Genomic DNA, 16108 nt, shown 5'->3' on the forward strand with positions numbered 1-16108 from the left:
CATTACTGTATCAAATAGCATGAAATTTAGTTACCAATCTTCTAAACACATATAGCAGAAAAAGAGAGATGGAAACAATTTCGTGAATTGGCACAGGATCGTAATTTACTAATGCAAATAATTATGCAGAATATAACCTCTACTAACCACAAACTACAGCAGCACACTATCACAGTGAAGCAGAAAAATGGCCCAAATATGCCAACTCAGTAGCCTTTCTAATCCAACACTGACATATTTGAGCTCAGAGTCTAAGGGTATTTGCATTGCTGTTTGCTTGGATTTTCCAAACCATCTCAGTTCTTGATTCCACATCGCTATTGTGTGGATCAAATAATCCCTGGTCACAAAAATACGCTGGGGAGTGACTCCCCTGGCGTCCAGGTTATGAGTGTGGTTAGTCATTCCACATGCCTTGGGGATGAGCTATCTTTACCATGATGAGAGATTTCCTTTTCAAGTTTTGTAATCCCCAAATACAAAAGCCTAACATCAATAAAAGTCAAAGTAATTAAGAAAATGTATATTACAACCTTGTTCAAGACAACACTGGAATTAGTCTTATCTCTTCTTGCTGTCTTTTTTAGAAATAAAATTAATACTGACCTGGAACAAAGAAAAAATTTTATATACTCTTAAAACTGTAAATATCTACTACACTGGTTCTTCAGTGTGAACTACAACCAGACATTTAAAAATATATCTTCGACATGTGCACACTGGATATTCCAGTTCTATTCTCCTTTTGTGTGGGTTATCATACTATAAAACAACTTGGGAGGGGGAGAAAAAAATACAAAGCAATTCTGGAAAACTTTTCCTCTCTCTTTTCTTCCAGTCTTCCATTATGTCTTGGAAAATGAGGTCATACGTTTTACACAACATGGCTCACTTTATGTTCGTGGCCTTCCAACACCCCAGAAGGTTCTCGACTTTTCGTGAGCAGACTTACAGCTCACGCTGTCGGTAAATCAGGCTCCTGCTCTGCGGTAACCTGCATCCAGATCTCTCCCCGATTCCCGAGACCCAGTCTTCGGAGTCCTGGGGACCAAAGGGACCCACGAGGTTAAGAAATGCTGTCTGGTGTGGTTCCAGGGATGTGGCATCGTCAATCTCTCAAGAATAACAGAGTTAGAGAACCTGCCCTCCGGCCTCTTTCTTCCCATCCTTTGCTGCTAGGATTTTACAAGTTGCCTGCAAGGGAGTCAGACGTGGGTCAGGCAAACAAACGTGTTCTTTCCAGCCACCGAAACCGGATCGCTGGAGCGAAATAAACCCGCAGAAGCATCTGGAGACCGCAGCCAGACCGGCAGCCTGCGCTAAAAGCAACTTCTAAGAGAGGCTGCAAGTGCCGGCGGGGTGCAGATTTTAGTTGGAGGCTAAGCACAACTACCACGCCCCATCCCCCCTTACCAAAAAAAAAAAAAAAAAAAAAAGCTTGGAGGAGGGAGGGAGGGAGGAGCGGAGGAGGCAAAAGTCGCCGGCACTTCTGCACATCTGCGCGCGGGGTTAGAGAGCCGTGCAGCTTTAGGAGCCGGGAGGGAGGAATAGAAGGGCCAGAAGAAGCGCTTCCAGGGAGAGGGGAGGGGAGGGGAGGGGGAGGGGGAGGGGAGGGAGGGGAAGGATGCCCTCCGCCCATCTCCCCCCACCCCGACAGCTGTCCAGCTCTTGGAATTCATTGGCTTCCCCACTCCGCCTCCCAAATACCACCCCAATCCTGTTTAGCCCCCCACCCCACCGTCGCTGACCTAATAAGGCCATGCAAGTGTGGAGGGACCTATATAAAAGGTGAGGGCTCGCGGGGACTGTGCGCGGCGGAGGAGAGAAGGCAGCAGCCGTCCAGCGCCCAAGAAAACGACCATGGCCAAGGAGTGGGGCTACGCCGACCACAACGGTGAGTGGGGGCAGCGGCTCCCGGTCAGTCCGGGATGGTGCTGCTCAGAAAGTGCGCGACTCCAGCAAGTGCGGTGGAGTCGATGGAAACTAACATTTACCGGGCACTTCCCGAGTGCCAAACACGGCTGACCCTTTTACTTTATATCTGATTTAGTTCTCCGTGGTGTGGAGCTGTTAGTACACCCATCGGAGGAAACTCAAGCGCAGAGAGGTTTGGTAACTAGCCCAGATCACAGTGCCTCTGACGGAGAAGTCAGACCACCGAGGGCCAGTTCTCACTGTCCCCTTCTCCATGATACTGGGCAAGCACTTAACCTCTCTGAGCCTGGTATTGGTCTAAGCTGCTCTGCCTGCAGCTGTTGCCTACCCATGGGAAAAGGAATATGGATATGCTCTGAAATCTACTTAAGGTCAGTGTTATTTTATTCCAGCTCTATGACAGAAGATGGCATTGGTAAAACATGTGATGAAGTCCACTTCAAAAATAAGGCTTTGAGGCTATACTTGAGCAAATACATGGAAAATTTGAGGAAATACATGGAGTTAAATACAGTCTCCAGGTACACTATTAACAAAACTATGAACAGGTCTTAAACACTAAGCCTTGTATTGCCCAATCTGATATTCAAGACCTTTTCATAATCACTGGCTAGCCTCTGTGTATTTTGCTGGTTTAGTCACTTAGAAAGAGGGCTTGGATTGTGCCACCAAATAAATAAATCCCCTCAATTTGATTTCCCAGGTCCTGACCACTGGCATGAACTTTACCCGATTGCCAAGGGAGACAACCAGTCGCCCATTGAATTGCACACTAAAGACATCAAGCACGACCCTTCCCTGAAGCCATGGTCAGCAACTTATGACCCCGGCTCTGCCAAGACCATCCTGAACAATGGGAAGACCTGCAGGGTTGTGTTTGATGATTCTTATGACAGGTCAAGTAAGTATCACACTTAGGTAGAGGCACGTGACTATTTTCAATGTCCATATTGACAAAATGTGATTTATGGCACAGCAACAGAATTGGTGGGAAGCGGGGGGCACTTCTCTGAAAAAGGAGATGACATTTGACTTTGCTCTAGTCTTGAAGAATTATATTTATACATAGAAGAGGAATGTCTCACTCTCTAATCCTGGTCACCCAGCCTGCTACAAAATGGCCTCATGCCCAAGCTAAAAGTTGGCAATGCATTCCTGAAATGAAGCTTGATAGGGAGGTGATGGTAATGAGTCCAAATGAGTGTTCTTCAGGCTCTGATGGTCTACACCTGGGGGGTTTTCTACTTCCTAACCAAGGCCTGGAGAGCAAGGCTCCCAGTCCCAAAAGTGGCACAGATTCCATTCTACAGAGCAAGGAACATAGCAAAGAAACCAAGTAGGTACTCTCTTCCTCTGCTGTATGGGTAGGGGCCAATCCAGGGGACAGAGTAGACCCACTGTATGAATCAAGAAGACTTGCCTTCAGTGCTTCAGTGGGGTTCATCTGACTAATCATTTTGGTGAGTGTTTTTGAAGAATCTGACAATTTCTCCTTGAGTTGTGATTTGTATTTGTGTGAAAATGAAAAATCTCATGTTTAAAGAAATCTCTTTATTTCACCTACACTATTAAGCAAATCAATGACATAAAAGACAGCTAATTAGAAATGCTTTATTTCACTGTGAATGAAGTAAGAATCTACCTTTAGCATTTTGGTGCTTGATATACAGTAATACATTTTCCTATAACCACATTTTTAAAAAAATTTAAAATTATCCTTACTGATGTATAGGAATGATATTCTCAATGATGTTGTAATTAAAGAGTAATAGTTATAATTTCTACCTACTAGCAGTTTCCAGGTAAGAAATATCATAAAAATATATTTTCTTAAACAATAATCTCGTTGGTATCTGCTACTTTTTTTCTCTTTTCCATTTAAATCAAGTTCCATTCTGAAGGATTAGTAACAAAATTAAACAGTATCTGTTAGGTTGGATCACATGAAAATGACTTTTTGTAAGCAAACATGATTGACTATTGACAATTTCATATAATTCATCCTAATAAATTGGACTCATATGAACAAATAATAACTGTTCCTAGTGGTTGGATAGAAAAAATGCAGTTAATCAAACCACTCATTCCTACATGACCATGCTTATATAAGCCTTGTTCTATTGTTTTAGACCTATACTATGGCTTTCAGTGTGTCATTTCAGCCCCAACAATTGGTCAATCTTTTCTAGAATAGCTACCCTCTGAATTCTATTTTGAACTAGCTTATGTTGCTAAATTTTGATTTTAGGGTTTCTGTATAGTTTCCAATATCCTTTAGAAAATATTTCAACTTCTAAATCACTCCCCAGGCTGAATGAAGTGAAACCAAGTTAAGTGCCAGGTTGAGGTATTTGGACAGCAAACTCACATTCATGCTATGGAGAATCATCTTGTTTAGGGGTCTACATTGATTGATTCCCTGGGAAACTTCTGAATTTTCCATTTCATCTCATTTGAGCAAACACAGTCTGAATTAGACGTGGATGAGAGCTCTTGCCTGTAGTACTGAAGAAAAGTGTAGTGAGGCAAGGCATGGAGAAGGAATTCACATTTGTTCAGTGATGACTGTGCTGGGCACTGTGATGAAGAGTTTAAAGCCCTTAATCTCATTTAATCCTCACAGCAGCTCTGAAAGGTCAGTATTATTATCACCTTCAGAGAGATGCAGAAACGGGTTCAGAGGAGTTTAGCAATTTGCCTGCAATCACACAACTAGCAAGGGGTGGGGCCGGGATTGGAACGTAAGTCTGCCTGGCTCTCAGCTACCCTGTTCTCTCCAATGCACCACACAACAGACCTGTGCTTTGCTTGTTTTCATTGCCCATCTCCTGTTTAATTTTATTTACATACATGTTAAATTGACATTAAAAACATAATAAAACAAGAAAACAAAATCAGAAGGACAGAGAAGAGAAAGCATTTATTTTGCTTTTTTTTTTTTTTTTTTTTTTTTTTTTGCGATACACGGGCCTCTCACTGCTGTGGCCTCTCCCATTATGGAGCACAGGCTCCAAACGCGCAGGCTCAGGGCCCTGGCTCACGGGCCCAGCCGCTCCGCGGCATGTGGGATCTTCCCACACCAGGGCACGAACCCGTGTCCCCTGCATCGGCAGGCGGACTCTCAACCACTGCGCCACCAGGGAAGCCCGAAAGCATTTATTTTGATACAGCCCAAGACTTGAATTTGTGAGAAAGAGACCAGTGTGCTTGGGAATGGCACCATCAGTGCAGCCCATAAAGCTTAGGCTATAAGGGCTGTTTAAAGCAGGGCTCTCTGTAAAAGAAGCGTGAGTTCACTGCTGACCTAGCTTCTCTGAATCACAGTGCTGAGAGGTGGTCCTCTCACTGCACCCTACCGGCTTCGCCAGTTTCATCTTCACTGGGGCTCCTCGGATGATCACGGCTCTGAGCACAGCGTGGATGGAGTCAAGTATGCAGCGGAGGTAGGAGGAATTGCCGTTACCCACTCTGGATCTCACCCAGTGAAAACTGAAAACTGAACGATAATGACAGAATAGCATCCCATGCATTTGCTTCAAGCCTGTAGTTATGAAAAGAGCTGCTATAGTTTAGCATAAACTGAAGCTGCCAAACATTCTAGGTTAGACAGTTAAGAGAGTGTAGGTGAGTTAGTGTCATGCATGAAGAATTTCAAGGTTGTATTTAGAAATTGGATAGCAGCTTAATAATAATAATCTTTAAAAAGCCAGGGACCTGACTGGAACTGAAAAGATAATGGTAGCTAATACTTATTAAGTGCCTACAAGCACTAACTCATTTGATCCTCTCAGCACCCTATGAGATGGGCTACAGACAAGGAAACTGAGGCACAGGAAGGTTACATAACAAAGTCACACAGCGCATGAGTTCTAGACCTGTGCTCTACCTTATGCTGATTGGCTTCATAGTTCATCATCCTGCCCAGTGCTCTAAGCTGCCTCTTTTACAAGACTGTGGTGCTTTAAAAATAGCACTTAGTAATTCTGGCTAACGCTCATGCTCTAGTCTCTTAATGAAGGGTGTGCATATGTGTGTGTATGCTTTTATATGTACATATGTACTTATACAGAGATAGCTAGATATAGATACACACAATTTAATATGAACAAATACTACTCTCTGGTCCAGTTAACCCATTAAAGGAAGGCATCAAATTACAAGGAAATAAGACAAGCCTCCTGCATGTTCTCTGTATAAAGCCAAGCCTATAAGGGGTGACAAATGCCCTGGAGGTGAGGATAATTCCATTTGTACTGCCAGACTCTTCCAGAGGCAGACTCTGGTCAACCATAGGAGCTGAGACAGAAACCTTGGAGCCACTTGTGGACACTCTCTTAGGCAGCATCATTAGGCAGCCTAACTAAATTTGACTAAACAGTTGAACTAAACTATAGGAGACCCGAAGTACTTCCCTGTGATCATTTCTCTACAGCCCATCTAGACAGCCAGTGGCAGGATAAATTAATTGAGAATGCCCTCCAGACATCTTCCCCCACAAATGGGGAAAGTTTAGTATATTCCTTACAAATGTGGGCAAGGCTTGCAGTTTGGTCTTTACATGTGGGATTATCTCACACTTTGGGTCTTGAATAAAATACTTCTAAATTGCCATGAACTATTGTATTCTCTTGCCATTCTATATAACGCAATGTGAAAATTTTGACTAATTTAACTAATGTCTATGTTATCACCTTAACATTATTAAGGTAAGGTTACCACTCGGTTCTAGACCATTTGTTGCTGAAAGGAGAGAGGCATGAAGACACGTAAGAATTTGTCCCCTTATGTTTCCTCTCCTACTTCCCAGTTAATTGTGACTTTAGAATGTTAGCAGATTCCTGTTTGTAACTCTGTGTTTCACTGTTTGATTTGGCCAGAAAAAGGACTAATGTTATACACAACTAAAATAATATTTTGAATTGGTTTAACGAAAGTTCAGATTTCACCGATTCTACCTATCATAACTTTTAATTTGAACCATTAAAAGTCTTACCAAAATATTGCATGTTAATTTTTAGAATTCTGTCAACTTCTGTGAGAGTGTTCAGCAACCTTAGACTGTATAATTATTGGGTTTATTGTGAATAATTTTATACTTATTTCCTTATTTTAGGAATTTACCTCATAACCTCTGTTCTATGGTTTCAGCTTCATTTGGTTCACTGGAATTCAAAGTATAACAGTTTTGCAAGTGCTCTGAAGCAACCTGATGGAGTAGCTGTGGTTGGAATTTTTCTGAAGGTAAGGTAAAAATTGACCATATATTTTTTTTCAAAGTTTAGTTCCTTATCAATGCTTAAGTTTTACTCCCTCCTTTTATTTAAAGGGGAGAGAGGAATGAATTTCAGTATTCATTCAACTAGTCAAGATATTTCTGTTAAGATCAGCTCAAAATTTTTTGCTCTCCATTAGGAGAGTAACTTTTGCCATACTTCAGCAACCCTAGCACTTCTAAGTTTTCCCAAGATTCAGGATGTATGTGTGTGTGTGCGTGTGTGTATGTGTGTGGTGTGTGTGTAGGGGCAGTGGAGATGGAGCCTTTGAAGGAGCTTATCTCAGTGGCAGTGAGGGCAAGGGCGGCATTGTTCATTACCCTTTCCTGCTACTCCACGTCAATCGCAGTGGAAACCAGAAAAGCCATTGCTGGGAACGTCTGTGATGCTGAGTCCCTGGCTGGACATCCACTCGGCTTAGGGTGGCCACCACTCACATGATCCCAGGCTAAGATAGCACATGGAATGTGTGTGTTGTTGAGCCAGCCTTGGTTTAGAGAGGACTTAGTGTCATTAACACATGAATTTAGTGCTAACATAATCTAGATTTTAAGCCAGAGGTGAAAATTTAGCTTCTTTCTTTTTGAATGACCTAATTTGTTTTATGTTCTGAATTCATTGGGTCATTTTCAGTGCTTGAACACAGTACTACAGGAAGTGGAGTGGGTCTGAGCAGAAAGACAACGAGTATAGTTTTAGATACATTGAGTCCATCCTAGCTCTAATTCTATTAAAAATAAAAGTAGACTGACTTCACAGAGAAGGTCAAGGACATAGATGTAAACCAACATGTAATTTGTGGTTTTGTACTTCAGAGGCCTGGAGTCCAAGTTTAGTTCAGAAAATATATACTCTAAAATCTTGGGGGGGGAAATAAACTTATGTTTTTGCTTAGTACAAGATATTCTGACAGATTTATAAACACTAGTGGTAGATGGATGGATTAAAATTAGTTTTTAAGACAATCCTAAATTATGGAGAAGAGAAAAATATAGTTGTTGGTTTTCTTTTTCTTTTCTTTTTTTTCTTTTTTTTTTTTTTACAGATAGGACATGAGAAAGGCGAGTTCCAGCTGCTACTTGATGCGCTGGACAAAATTAAGACGAAGGTAAAAAAAATCATTTTCCCTCCCAGAACATAAAAGCAGGGTATGTCAATTTTTTCTTTTTACATTTTCAAGTGTATTTCTTTCACATAAAATCTGTTAGTAAGTTTGATGAATATGCTAAGCATACATATGAAAGCAAATGCTATTATATTTGTATGTATATTTTTATGGTTTATAGTTTTTAGAGCAGTTTCACATATATAAGTCTATTTAATCTTCATAGTCAACCTGTCAGATAACTACATTTTTAACGAAGTGTTTGAGAGAGAAGTTGAGTGGTGTTCCCTTGCCCAACACACACACACACACACACACACACACACACACTTACACACATGCAGAGGTACTAAATGTTTGGGTCCTAGTGTTTTCCTTTCTCTCCTGGGTGGCACCTGTATATTTTAAATCTTAACAGTAGATTCTTCTACTTAGCAGACTCACTTTAATTCTTTCTGTTCTAATCAAACGCTTTATAGTTTTACCACCAGAGAAAGTAAGTATCCTGAGTATGATACTCAATAAAAATGCAAGCCTGTTTTGCATCATCGAGAACCACAGCATTAACTTGTATGAAATATTTCTGTTACAGTTTAGAATGTTTGTCCTTTTTCTTGAGAAATGATAGATTTACAGTGCTACCTAGAGTGAATAAGGAATAAAATTGACTGTGGCAAAGTCATACCATGCAAACCGGCCTCCCCCATCTGCCCTTTATTTCTGAAAGGCACGTACTTGTTCACAAGCTCTGTTTTCTCTGTTGCATTTGAAATCCATTCTCCCCAAACGGTGAGACGCTGCGGCAGGCGATGCGCATGCGCCCGCTCACCGCGCTGGGTCCCGCTGTCTCCCAGGGCAAGGAGGCGCCCTTCCCGAAATTCGACCCGTCCTGCCTGTTCCCCGCCTGCCGAGACTACTGGACCTACCATGGCTCCTTCACCACGCCTCCCTGCGAGGAGTGCATCGTGTGGCTCCTGCTGAAGGAGCCGATCACCGTGAGCCACGAACAGGTGAGCGGCGGCCGCGGACCGGCCTTGAGAGCACGCTGACTTACCGTGGCCGGCAGGCTCTGTGAGATACAGATGCTAAACTGAAAATATAAAGCAGTAGATGCTTACCAAACAGCGCTGCGACTGGAGACTTCATAGTTTGCCCCGGTTAATGACGATCAGGCTGTTTAACTTAATAAAACTCAACTTCCAAAGGGTACCAGGCTAAATGCAAAAACAATTAAAGGTGGTGGTGATGCTGAACAATGCCCAAGTTTGTGCTCTAGAAACACGGAAGGGTACAGATCCATATGAGTTAGACTTTGCTAATTTGGAGAACTCCCAAATACTGAGCCCTGTTTAGGAGATGGAATGGTAAATACAGGCCTGGGGAGAAGATGCTGGTGGAAGGGATTGAACATCTTTGTGAGGTGTATACTGGTTCCCCAGTTTTACAGCTAAATAGGTTGAGGCTCAGATAGGTTAAGCAGTTTGCTCATGATCACACAGCCAAGGGCAGGATCTGAGATTGCAGCTCCAGTCTGTCTGCTTTCAATACCTTCGGCCTCTCTCCTCAGACCTCCCTTCTAAGTGTTCATGTACATTGACTTCATTAACTTATGCAATGAAGGGCCAGTTGAGCTTATTATTTGCACTGTCTTCCACTCCTACATAAGGGATAGATTTCATACTGATCTGTCGAATTAAAATAATTGTTCCAGAATTCAGGAGGAAAAGGTTTTGACCAGAGGGTATGGTGATCCTGTATAAAAGGAAGAAAAGTGTTTTTACAATTTTTTTTTTTTTAAAAAAAAGGTTTTTGTTACTCAGAACCAAATAACTCTCACTGGACGTTGGAGACAAGTTTTGTAGTTTGCTTGTTTAGAAAGCTGGCGATTTCTAACTGTCACGCGCTTAATGTGTCCACTTGGTCCGAATGTCACGCTGACAGCCTTCCCTCGCCCCTTGCAGATGGCCAAGCTGCGTAGCCTCTACTCCAGCGCGGAAAATGAGCCCCCGGTGCCCCTGGTGAGGAACTGGCGCCCTCCACAGCCTGTCAAAGGCAGGATAGTGAAGGCCTCCTTCAAATGAGGCTGCTGGAGCTTGCCGTCTTCCGGGAAAGGAAACCGACAATGCAGAGCTTGGTTCCTTGCCTCCTTTTGGTTCTTCTTACTCCAAGTATATTTCACTTTTCCATACCAAGCAATGAAGATGAGAGATGTGATCACCAAGAAACCGGAATTAACTACTGACAAGATCTAATATGAAAGCATTTGGCCTTTTAAATAATCACCTTTCCTGTAAAAACAGCATTTCTAGTAAGGTTTCAAAGAAGAAGAAACAGTTGGAAGAGGAAAGGTAGAGAAAAATGGCTGTTGGGCACCATTTTTGTGTCATCTTAAATTTCACAGAACTTCAGTTTACTCTTTTCATGTTATGAGTTATCCATCTTAAAGAAATAATGAGTAATTATATACGTGGGGGTAGAGGTGTGTGAAGATGGTATAGCAGTTCAGCATAAGCCAGAAATTAAAATGACTGTGGACACCAAGAACTGAGATGATGATGTGTTTTAACCTTTCAATAAAACCAATAAGAGGTCCATCACTTATGAACATTTAAAGTACTGTAAAGATTGCCTGGTTTTGATTATCAATGAAAGTAAAATACACGGACTAGGAGTTTTTTAAAAAAAATTTGACCCATTATTTGAATGCTTTCTTCATAAAGATGTTGACTTTATCCTAATATTTTTCTTTACCTGAAGGAGGGCCATTTATTTTTCATTTTACTACTTTTATCTTTGCATGCTTATTAAAATAAAAACTGCCTCTGATATCTTTCTAATTTCAGCATGGGATTAGTGATTCCTAGAACATGCAGGAATGAATGCCTGCACTTCAAGTAAAAGCAGTTGTACTGATCATCAAAACTAATAAAGACATGAATGTAAACAGTTGAGTGTTGTATTTTTTAAGGAGGGAGAACATTGTAAGTTTGCTTTTATAACTGAAGTGACTCAAATTCTGAGTTGGGTTGGAAGTTACATTCCTTGTAGAGCAGCTGAAGCAATTACTGGGGGCCTTCCGAGGAAATTGCAGACCAGAAGAGGAATGTGTAGCCATACATTTGACAGTGTGGACTAGTTTCCAGAGGCCTCAAAGTTGGTTTAGGATTCTGGGGTCCAAACCAGTACCATGGTTGCTAACTTAGGGGCATGGAATCAAGTCAGACTGTAGCCTTTATGCTCTTATTTTTTTTAAATGTGCATCAAGGTAACACCAGTCTAACACTGCAAAAATCCATACATTGAGACCTTCAAAAATATCTTTAGACATAAAGCCTAATTTTGCAGTTAGTGGCTTTGATAAATCTTTTATCACATCACTGGCTAATATGTTAACTTACTTTAAAAAATAGCAGCAATAACTGAATTACCCTAAGGAATGAAAATGGTATTGGGTCAGGAGAGTCCTGCAATGCTGGAAGTCAAGTCATGTGACAGAGTCCTAGGAGGCTAATGTTATTTAATGGTTTACCAGTTGGGTCAAGTAAAACCAGGTTGGTCAATGCAAACTGGTTGTGTTAATTAAACCCCTTGAAATTAGGAGGTGTGGAGCCTTCATCAGTTAGTGGTAATACAAAAACTGATTCTCTCAGGGTACTTGGTAATGCTGGGAGCACTGTAAAAATGTACCCAACGTACACTCTTATGTGGTGGAGGAACATATGACTTAATTCTAGCTACAGTGGTGCTTACACAAGCTTACACAGGCTGGACAAGGCTGGAACTGTTTTAAGGGAAAATGTCTAATCAAGAGAAGGTATCTCCCTAGACCATGAGCTCCACTGGGGCACAGACATGAATCTTGTACACTAACGTCCCCCTTTTTGCCTAGTATGGTATCTGGCACTTGATAAGCACTCAACAAACATTTGATTTCATGAACATAGATGAACCCAGGACAAATACTCATCTTCTTTAACAACACAGGATTAAGACTAATACTGTTTTTTGCTCATCTCATTCAGTTTGGGTGTCCTTGGAAAATGATCTCTTTAGCTTCAGGTGGTAGTCTTCCAGTAGAACATATATTCCCTGCCCCCCATCCAAGTCATTGCCAATGATCACAATTATCACCCGACTTAAAACTTCCTCTGGGGTTTCTCTGGTGGCGTAGTGGTTGAGAATCTGCCTGCTAATGCAGGGGTTTGACCCCTGGCCTGGGAGGATCCCACATGCCGCGGAGCAACTAGGCCCGTGAGCCACAACTACTGAGCCTGTGCGTCTGGAGCCTGTGCTCCGCAACAAGAGAGGCCACGATAGTGAGAGGCCCACGCACCGCGATGAAGAGTGGCCCCCGCTTGCCACAACTAGAGAAAGCCCTGGCACAGAAACGAAGACCCAACACAGCAAAAATAAATAAATAAGTTAATAAACTCCTACCCCAACATCTAAAAAAAAAAAAAAACTTCCTCTCAACTTCTCCCTGCAACTCAAAGTGCTGAATTATTATAAATGTCCATTAGAATATTGAAACCACACTTGTGTCTTTATTCAGTGGAGGGACAATTTTCCTGATCATGCACAGTCTTTCAAACAATTACATTTTAGGCATACACAGCCTACAGAGGGGACATGGCTAGGAGCTGCTGTGGTGAAAAATGTTTCCACATCTGCCAACTTTTGTTCTTCAGATATAATCATTTCAGATATTTTAAAACTTCAGCAAAGGGCAGAAACTAATTTGAATGACTTGTGTTATAATAGTCAGATGATTATATCCTTAAAAGTCTATGAATGGGGCATCATCAATAAGAATTTACTGAATATAGGGCATTGCTACATTTTGAGAGGGTGTATATAATTCCTACCCCTTTAATGGGGAGACAGAATATATTTATGAAGAGGTAAATAACTATTCAGGACTACTGACCCAAAATTCTTTACGTGCAATCAGTGAATACTTATGTAGATGAATGGGAGGTATTCTACATAGAACATGTAAAACTGAAGATTTTGGTGTCTAACTATAATCATTTACATAATTAAATAAATATGGGTGAAATTGATCAACTATAAACAAGCTTGGATAGATGTGAAAAATTAGTATGTCAGTTACTCAAATAAGAATTGGCACAAATAAAATTGTTCTAAAAGAAATGCATATGGTCCAAAACCACATCAGATACCATGTATAAATAAAATTAATGCGATTTTAGTTTCTCCTCTAATACCCTCTTATTTGATATTAAAAAGGAACTGTGGACATGAGCAAAATACATTATTTTAGCAGACAAAGAATAAGTGAGAAGTAAGAAAAACTGTAAATGTCATATTTTTAGAAATTCTAAAAATTTCAAGTTTACTATATGAAGATTTAATGATTTTTTAAAAATGACCCCTAAGGTAGCACTTAAAGACTTAAAATGCAAATAAGAAGACAAAATCAAGTTTGCATGTTATTTTCATTTAGATCACTGGATGGCAGCAACACATTTAAAAAATTTCACTTGGGTCCCTAGATGACAGCCAAATAATTACAAAAATGACAAATGAAATGTCATTCACAGAGCAATGAGGGTTTTTATTTTTAAATCCTGAATACCCTATTTCCTTTTCCCAAATGTTCAATATTAACCACCAATATCCATCTGCAACAGAAAAGATGGCGAGAGAGTCTTACATATTTCTGATAATTTTGTTTTAAAAACAAATGTCAATCTTTTTTAAAAAAAAATATTAATTAATTAATTTTTGGCTGCATTTGGTCTTCGTTGCTGCACGCAGGCTTTCTCTAGTTGCAGAGATCAGGGTCTACTCTTCATTGCGGTGCACGGACTTCACATTGCAGTGGCTTCTCTTGTTGCGGAGCACGGACTCTAGTTGCATGGGCTTCAGTAGTTGTGGCTTGCAGACTCTAGAGCACAGGCTCAGTAGTTGTGGCTCACGAGTTAGTTGCTCCACCGCATGTGCAATCTTCCTTCACCAGGGCTCGAACCCGTGTCCCCTGCATTGGCAGGCGGATTCTTAACCACTGTGCCACCAGAGAAGCCCCTTTCAGATAATTTTAATAGCCAAAGGTGAGGCCTGTGTGTTAGTATTTGGTACACTAAAACTGAGACAAATGAGAAATGAACATTTTACAATCCTGTTCAGTCTTCTGGAGGCCTGGGTACAAGGTACACAGCACTCCCCCAATATGTGGCCTCAAGCAAGTTAACTTCTCTGTGCCTCATCTGTGAGGCAGGAGTGATAAAAGTACCTGCTCAGAGGGTTAAGTATTAAATGAGTTAATATATGTAAACCTCTTAGAGTAGTTATTCCAGACATAATAAAACCCTCAACAGCAGTTAACTATTATCTTCTGTAAGTTAATTTTACTTCAACCAAGAAAAATTCCAATGGCTTATTCAATACTTAAAGTCATATTTCTTTCTTGATGTTTCTATGAGTAAGGTCATGAATCCATGTCTTATCAATTGAGGTAAGACTAAGGAGTTAGTTACCATAATGGGCTCCCCTAATGAGTTCCCTCTGTGCTTGGCATTGGGGAAATGGTTTCTAAAAACAATGGCGATAACTCTTGTCTGATACTTTTCAGCAGCAAAAACAAGTTGTGTCTCCATTAGAAACCAGCACAAAGTTAGAAGGGGTGATTTGGGGAGGATCAGAAAATTTTCTGGAGGAAGTTTCTATTCCAGAGCTCTACACCTGACCTTCTGAGAAAATGTATGATTAACAAAACATCCAGAAACTAAACCGAAATAGAGAGGTGAGAGAACTATGGTGTTCATTCTGTTTTGCTGACTTTGGAATGTTGGCAGGATAGAGTAGCTCAGAGTGCTGTGTGAAGTGGAAAATCTGTCCTCACCATAAGTACAGGAAGTCTCTTGCCTTGAAATTAATTTGGGACTTGTCTAGGCATGTCATAAAATCAGAATCCTGAATGAGATGCACAAGTCATCCTGGGGGATGAGTTTATCCATTTGGGGGCAACTCAGCTCCAACTGTACAAAAGGAAATAAAACAGTCGAGGCTTAAAATCCAGGATCCAGGGAATGACTAGAGAACTAATTAACTACTTCAGATCTGAGGGCATTTAATGGCAACCACTTGACAACTCGACAAGGTGGATAATCACAGATAATTAGCAGAAGTAAGAGTGAGTGTAACAGTGCGGTCACAGGGGACCAAGTGCACTACAGAAGCATAAAACCCAGTGATTTAAAAACTAATTTTATCCAGGTGAGAATTGACTTTGTGCAGTAAATGAGGAATCAGATTCTCCCTTGTATTTAAATTATTCCCAGGTAGAAGAGCCTGGAAGCTCAGGAAAAATATTTTGGCCATTAAATGTACATATTCTGTTTCAGCATGCCCGTACATTTCTATCATACTCACTCAGCTCATTTGAAATTTGGATGGTCACAAACACATTTGTGCAAGGGAAGTCATTCCCCCAAGGACAACTGAGTCCCATGAAAGTATATGACAAATGGAAGTGTCTGAAAATACAGTGCAACTTGGGTTCAAAGAATTCACACTTCTCCCTCTTGTGTGTGTGATTGGTTTAATGGAACACAGGACCCCAGAGAAGGGGCCTGACATGGATAGGCAGACTGTACAAGCCAAGCAGAGAAGATGGAAGGGTGGGGCCCAGCCCAGGGAAGAACGGAGAACTAAGCAGGAAAAGGTGCATTTCGACAGTCAGCAATACGGAAACTTTCATCCAGTGAAGACCTAGGGCTCAGGTTCTTGTACCAGGAATTAATTTTAAGAGTAACAAGATTACTTATCAATC

The 16108-nt window shown here is 41.1% G+C and overlaps 1 protein-coding gene across 1 annotated transcript; it reads left to right on the forward strand.

Moving 5' to 3' along the window:
- Window positions 1-1632: 1632 nt before the first annotated feature.
- Window positions 1633-11241, forward strand: CA3 (carbonic anhydrase 3). The gene is made up of 7 exons (XM_060115839.1): window positions 1633-1894; window positions 2639-2836; window positions 5260-5378; window positions 7084-7176; window positions 8254-8316; window positions 9168-9323; window positions 10275-11241. Exons 1-7 carry the CDS (start codon window positions 1861-1863, stop codon window positions 10392-10394), a joined length of 783 nt encoding a protein of 260 aa, XP_059971822.1. The 5' UTR covers window positions 1633-1860; the 3' UTR covers window positions 10395-11241.
- The last annotated feature ends 4867 nt before the right edge of the window (window positions 11242-16108 follow it).

The sequence above is a fragment of the Mesoplodon densirostris genome, chromosome 13 (assembly GCF_025265405.1).
Source record: "Mesoplodon densirostris isolate mMesDen1 chromosome 13, mMesDen1 primary haplotype, whole genome shotgun sequence".
NCBI classification, from domain to species: Eukaryota; Metazoa; Chordata; class Mammalia; order Artiodactyla; family Ziphiidae; genus Mesoplodon; species Mesoplodon densirostris.